Source organism: Puntigrus tetrazona, chromosome 23 (genome assembly GCF_018831695.1).
Source record: "Puntigrus tetrazona isolate hp1 chromosome 23, ASM1883169v1, whole genome shotgun sequence".
NCBI lineage: Eukaryota > Metazoa > Chordata > Actinopteri > Cypriniformes > Cyprinidae > Puntigrus > Puntigrus tetrazona.
The window spans coordinates 16677550-16684660 of NC_056721.1; the positions used below are offsets into that span (position 1 = coordinate 16677550).

Consider the following 7111-nt stretch of genomic DNA (forward strand, 5'->3'; position numbering starts at 1 on the left):
TTATTTATTAATAATAATAATAATAATGAGAGAGTATATAATATAATAATATAATATAATAATTAAATGACATTTTTTAATTTTCTATTATCATCATTATGATTAGTTGTATTTATTGTTTATTACATTATATTATGCAGTATGTCAGTATTATTAAGTATTTCTGTGCACCCTATTTGATTTCAGTAATATACAAAATGCAATTCACTCGCTATTCTTTTTATTAAAAACATCACATTTCGTGCAATCTAATATTTCCACCACACTTTACGATACGAAGATGTTTCTAGCCTTGGCTCCCTGGGCCGTCTCTAATCTCCTTCCCCTCTTTCCCACCTTCTGTTTGTCATTAACTGGCGGTTATAGTTTAATTGGCTCCTGCTTTAAGCTTTTTGTGACTTCGTATGACTCTCCGGGGTCTCTGGTTAAGTTTCCACCGAAGAGCCTCGTCCATCTCCCGCCGATTCTTTCTCCTCCTCCTGCGGTTTTCTCCTCTTGGCGATGCTTCCTCGGTCTCGAGCTTTAGCGACAAGGCACACGCTGCACGCGAAATCTCGAAGTGCTCTTAAGCGCACTTAAATCGTAGCGAAAACGAGAAGAATGCATCAAGGGGGTGTTTATAATCAACAGGCATGTCGATGGCAAGATGCAAAAACGAATACGACCGTAACCTGAAAGTATACGCAATGCATTATCGAAAATAATTTCTAATTCTGATTTCTCCTCAAAACATGCTTAAACATTGCCGTGCATTTAGATGCGAAGGGATCTCGAAAAGGAACCGTTTTTTATACGTTCGACGAAACTAGCCCTCCATCTTCTCGATGCCCGCTCTCTGAAGTGATATTTCCGACAGAAGTGAGGTCAAGTATATGTACCTCCCAAAGGCCTGATGTCTGTCTCCGAAAGGCCCGCGATATGTGGCTGTGTGCGAATGGCTGTACAAACATGAAGGCTGTTTTGATGTTTTTGTGGTCGTTGACATGGGAGGCCATCTCCTTGGGAGGTGAGGGGTCTCCTGCCCTTGAGTGACCTGTGACCCCAGTGAGCCCTTCTGCACCGATACAGGCTTTCAGCCCTAAGGGCCGGGGGGGGAGAGAGGGGGACGGCGCTCATCTGGATAATCTTTTCTTTTATCTCTCATATATTGAGAAATGGAGAAATGTCCGACTTTTTGAAATCGAGGTAGGTTAGGCCATAGGCGTCCTGAATCGCTTTCTCGGATTGGGAATCGCGTATATGTGGAGAGCGCGTTAAAGAATATAATAAAGATGAGACTGCAGGTGCGTTTCTGAGGGGAAGCAGTTTAAAGCTGTGATTGAGAACAAAGAAACGCAGTCATAATGTCAACGCAGGCATAAATTTTGGAGGAAAGGGCGCTGTACTTTGAAGCCTCGCGCAGACTGTCGCTTCTGTGAGGGAGCCGCACGACCCCGCGCGGATGTTCGGTCCGTAAAATGAACTTCTTGAGAGGGTGATAAACATCACGCCTGTGCCCCTTTTTCTCGTTTCAGCTGGCATGCGCCCTTCCCCGAGGCTTTCAGCCCGCGCTATTATGCTTCTCTATCCCCGACACGTGCAGATACAAGAGCCTTGGCCGGACCTCATGCGGAACTCCCAAATAGAGGATTTAACCTGAACCCCTTCAGAAATCAACTGATCCGCACATGCACAACGTGCGCGGAATGAAAACTGGCAGGAAGCTAAGTTAGCAACAATAATAATAATAATAATAAAATCGGGCTTGTCTGCATGAGTTCCAAAGATAGAAAGAATATATTTCTAGAAGTTGTATAATAAATTGTATTATCAGTTATATTAAAATAGTGTGGCGCAATGAATTAGGGAACGTCCGTAGCCTTTTATTATCTCTCAGATAATTCAATTAATTGTTTTTTAATGAATTTCATTTCATCGGTTTTAAAAGGTTTTAAAAATGACGTAAAACTGTCATAAGTAAATGCATGTTGATTCAGCCCTGCTGTTATCACACTACTGTGAGAAATTGTATTTAATAAGACGAAAAATTGAATTTAATGTGCGTTTGGCTATCTTTAAAGTGTATTTTACAGATAAATAGCTCGCTATAAGTTACCTTTTATTTAACTGATAATATAGTTATCACTTTAAAGCACGTTTATATAGTTTTCAAATCTACTTAAAAAGCACCAGGTGGCATAACGCGTTACATTTTTAACCATTTGAAATCGATTTATTTGTTGACGCTTATAGCAACTCTATAGCACCGCATTTATTGCTGTGGCTCGCGAGGCCACTTTCCTTCAGCGCGTGGCCCTCAGCTATGCACCTTTGTCATCAATCGCGCTTTTTAAAGTAACAACCAGGCCTCGGATGGGCTGGCGTCCTGTGTTTTCGTCACGCAACTTCATGGGGAGCTTTTAAACGCACACTGACCAAAATAACGTCACGCGCGCGTAAAGATTTTTATTTTCGAGATGGCTAAAAGTCATCCCCAGGGTTTGACGCAATCGTGTGTAAAAATGCACGGGCAGCGTGGCTGACAGATTAGAGCCTCCTCGACTCTGTACCTCCGATCTGTTTCCACGCACCTGCTGCGTAACCGTTATTTTACGCGCTGTGACCCAGACCGACGCTTCATTACAATGACGCCCATCATGTTGCCACGAGTTGTTTATGCGTGTCACATTACAAACAAGCAAGCACAGGATACTTTTGTTTTGTAGAAAACGTTATATTTATTCGTACAAACACGTTTGCACCAGATTTATATTTTGAGGTAAATACATAATAGAATAAATCTCTTTATATACAATAAAAATACAATAGCATACGAAAGCGACAGGTTGAATAAATAAAACAAAAAGAAAGCGGTGGGAAAGCAGTCGTGAGAGTACTGTACTCTGCTGCGGATCAGCCAGACAGGAGAGGTTTCTTCGGGTCAAAATACATAATGCATAAGGCCAGATCTTTGTCTTGTCCATTCAGTCTATTGTCACGGCGTTGAAACGAATTTTCACGCTCGTTTTTCTGCTTTATCGCTCTACAAATTGTAATATTGACTTTTCACCTTGGACTGCAAAGGCCAATCAGTCTTGGTTTAAATTAGAATTTTCCCTAACGGGCGTTATGCCCCAAAGAATGCGCAAAAGTGCAAAGGTATCAGGAAAAGGCATCAATATCGGTAACAAAAATAAGAACATTCTCATCTGCGAACTGTCGTTAAGGCAAACAGTGAATACCTAATGTCGTGCTCTTGGTTCTATTAGAAAAGTAAAACAGCAAAGTGATTTTACACTACGCGCTTCTGCAGACTCTAACGCAGACGCGGGGACGCTCGGGTCGCGTTAATAGATGCTGGGCACGAAGTTGCGGTAGCTGTAAACTACGTCAGTCTGCAAGTATCCAAAATCGTCCACGGCCGAGGGGCTGCCCGGGTCTGAATTGCAGTAAGACGGGGATGAAGACGAGGAGGACGCGCCGGACGGCCAGGAGCAAGAGTCTCCGCCGGGGCTGGGCGCATCTCCCATGCAGCTTAGTCCTGGGAGCAGCAGCGCGGAGTCTCTGGGCTTGCTCTGCCTCTGGTCCGCGATCCGGATGGTCTCGGAGAGCGCCCAGATGTAGTTGTGGGCGAAGCGCAGAGTCTCGATTTTGGTCAGCTTGGTGTCGTCGGGGAACGCGGGCAGCACGCTCCTCAGGGCGTCCAGGGCGTCGTTGAGGTTGTGCATCCTGTTCCTCTCGCGGTCGTTGGCCTTCAGCCGGCGGTTCTTCTTCACGACGTGCACGGTGGCCTCGTTCCTGGCGCGGCCCCTTCGCCTCTTTTTCTGCTGGAGCTCGGCCGGAGACGCGGGCGGCTTGCCGCAGGAAGACGCCGGGGACGCGGGGTGGAGGCTGCTGCGCGAGTCCTCGTCGTCCGTGTGCGTGAAGGAGTAGTCGCAGCTTGAGGTGTCCATGTCGGAGTAGACGGTCTCCATTGTCGGCAACCTGGAGAAACAGCACAAGACAAGTTAGGTACGCGCCGCAAACACGCTCGGAAAGTCATCCCAAGTTCTCTGCGCGGGGCGAGTTCTCTTCTCCACGCTCGCTACGCACCTTATGTGGGCTGTGAGATGAAACTGGGCGTTTGAGGTCTTGCAGAGTCCTGCGGATAGTTTGCGTTGAAGTTTAAGGCACGCGTCTGTCTTGCTCTTACCCCTCAATCAGCTCGTGTGAGCTTGTGAGCTTGGCACACGACTGGCCTCACCTGCCTTATATACCCTGGCGAGACAATGGACGTACCCCCCTCGCTTTGGCATTTTTGTGAAGGATGAATGAATGGTTCGCATCAGGTCTGCCCCGTGCCGCACGACCATCTCATTAGCATAATTTATGCCCGTTGTTTGTTCGCCCTCTGAAGCGTGCCTGTAATCACCGCTGGCCAATCAGAGCGCAGGAGAGCTGGCCAGCCACGCGAGCAGAGCTGTTGCTATCTGTCCAGCGCGCACCAAGCCCACTTTAACTTAAATCTCTATAGGAAATCGAAAAGGAGAGACGACACGAAGTGGCCCGAGGCTAGGAGACATTTTTTTTAAAAACATTTATCTATTGTATTTTTCGTGCCCTAAGCCAATCATTGCGCCTTGCGCAAAACATATTCATTTCATGCAATTAATACAAGGTCTGTTATTATTTGTGGCTTGTGTTCTGATGCATTGACGTAGAAACTTTTTTAGCAGTTTACAAAAGTTATTGTAAGTTTTACCGAATGCTCCCAGACCGCTTTTGTCATTACGATACGACCAACACAGTTTTTAAAATCTTATTAGAAAGTTTATCAGATGGTTTTGCCCACGCAAATTAAAAAAAAACTACTTTATACCAAAGTAGGCTAATTAAACAAGCATGCAACACAAAGCATGTAAGGTAGCACACAAAGTAGCTATATATAAATATAACGCATTAATTTTATACCTGTTCGTTCATTAACCGTATTTTATCTTAAACGTATGCGTTGCTTTAACGCGCGATTTTACTCCCACGACTTTTAAACGAGTTTAGATTAAATGATGCGATTTTTTTATTATCCTTTAGCCTATGCATTCGACCATTTTCCCTCTAAAATAGCGTCTTTACGCCGCGTTCGCTTTATCGCGAGCGATAACTCACAAGGCGAAAGACGCAGTTCACTCTGCCAGCGCCTTAAGTTTTATTTAAAGACATCTTTATGAGACAGCCGTACAATTGTTCATTAATTATTCAATTTATTCAATTGCAAGCAACTCGCCCCTCTTTGGAAAAAAAAAAAAAAAACTGAAGGGGCGCTATTTAGAAATAGTTTGGCGAGGGACCTGCGGCGCCTTTCTCCGCGCGGCATTATGGCGATAGGGGCACAGTCATTTATAAATAATTACACAATGTTTAGAGTCTTCAGGCATGTATGATATATCAAAGCGATTATAAGGTGAATTGTTCCATTGTGCGCCTCTGCTCTCTCTTCTTTTCAGCTCTATGCGGCTTGTCCCCCGTCCAAATTCTGCGCCTCTGAGCTTTTGTCACTCATTTTTCTCGGCCTGCGACACTCCAATAGCATTATTCTTATTCAAATAGTCCCAGCGTGAACAAAAACACCCCGCTTCTGAGGCACGTTTGTGCTTTCGCTGGCATGAAGTGAAGCACAAGTGGACTAGATGCATAATTTCGGACGCGTAAGCTCCTAAATCTTCCGAGAGACTCATCGGAACGCGCTTTGCTCACAAACAGATATTATTATTTTTTTTGCTACATTAAGCGCGTTACATCGGCGCGAGCGCGCGCACGCGCTTCCTCGTCCCGTTCACTCTTTTACGGCGAACGCGTTGTTTTAAAGCCCCTCCGATGGAGGTCTGGGGGTGATGGGGGAGATCGATTTTACTATTACAACACCAACCTGTCAGTAATAACTTCAAAGAGGGAAAACAGCTTGAACGACTATTTTGCTTCCAGTCGGAGCATTAGCGATCTGCTCTGGACCTGGAGCTCGCTGCTCTCATAAAGTCATAAAAAAGTTATTGTTTTACAACGTTACTTAACATTACTTATTTCCACAGAAGTGATGGATGTGTCAGAGTTTTTTTTTCTTCTTCTTCTTTCTCTGCCTATAAAGGGGCGGTGGGGAGGAAGAAGGGCTTTGCCCCACAGCTGAGAGATGTTGCCAAGGAGATTTTGACAGGATTAGGCGCGAGTGCACGAGACCTGATTGCATTTCAATGGCAGAAACACGTGAGAAAATGAAACAACTGAATTACTTAAAGAGGGTCCGATCCGGACCACCGAAACAATCGAGCGCGCGCGCGCTCGCGCGTTTAAAAACGCGCGTGGTTGAGGGTCCGCAGCGAGTAAAGTGAAATATGCGAGCTGAATGGACGTGATATTTCAATGCACAATGGCTATTAAAAAAGATTTGCGTGGCAGGTGTGGAAAGGTGCATTGCGCCGCGTGACGCGTGAGGCGCAGGACTCTCTTTATCCTCCCGGAGAATGGCGTTTTAATTTATTTTATATCTGTTTATGCGATTCGAATTAAAATTCAATTTTGCATTCGGCCCAGCATTAATCCCCGGGTATTAACGCGATTACTGTTCGCAAAAGATCTTTGAGTCAGAAAGTCTGATAGAAGTTTTCACATGGTAATCCCCGGAATAATCCTTTCCCCTGGCGCTGAGGCAGGATCGGGGCCAGAGGACCTTTTCTCCTTCTTCAGAATTCAAGCAGGGCAGAATAGGGCCATTACTTTTGAATGATAATTAATTCCTTACTCCAGTGCTTCAATTGTACGGGATACCACACCCCAAATAAGAAAATCACCCCCACAAGGACTTAAGAGAGTGAAAATAAATTCTAGGGTTACAATGTTTAAAGACACTCCCTTTTCTAATCGTCCTGGACCTCTAATCAAATCTTGTTTATTTATTAAACGCAGTGCCTTTTGTACAAATTAAATATTCACCTTTTCAATGTTTGCAAAATGTTGCATCACCTCCTTCCTTCCTTTCTTCCTTCCTTCCTTTCTTTTTTCTTTCTTTCATTCTGTCTTTTCTTGCAGACGTTCATTCAGCCAAATATTTTTTTTGTGCTGCTTTTACAAGCAAAAATCAAAATTCGCTACATTTCTTTAA

At 44.5% G+C, this 7111-nt stretch overlaps 1 protein-coding gene across 1 annotated transcript; it reads right to left on the reverse strand.

Annotated features, from left to right (window-relative positions):
- Positions 1–2756: 2756 nt before the first annotated feature.
- On the reverse strand, positions 2757–4139 carry LOC122329053 (neurogenin-1). Its single transcript, XM_043225251.1, has one exon. The coding sequence runs from the start codon at positions 3951–3953 to the stop codon at positions 3327–3329; it is 627 nt and encodes a 208-aa protein (XP_043081186.1). The 5' UTR covers positions 3954–4139; the 3' UTR covers positions 2757–3326.
- Positions 4140–7111: the final 2972 nt, after the last annotated feature.

Excerpts from the sequence above, each read along its gene's own strand:
- LOC122329053 (XM_043225251.1), bottom strand. The coding sequence starts at position 3,953 with ATGGAGACCGTCTACTCCGACATGGACACCTCAAGCTGCGACTACTCC.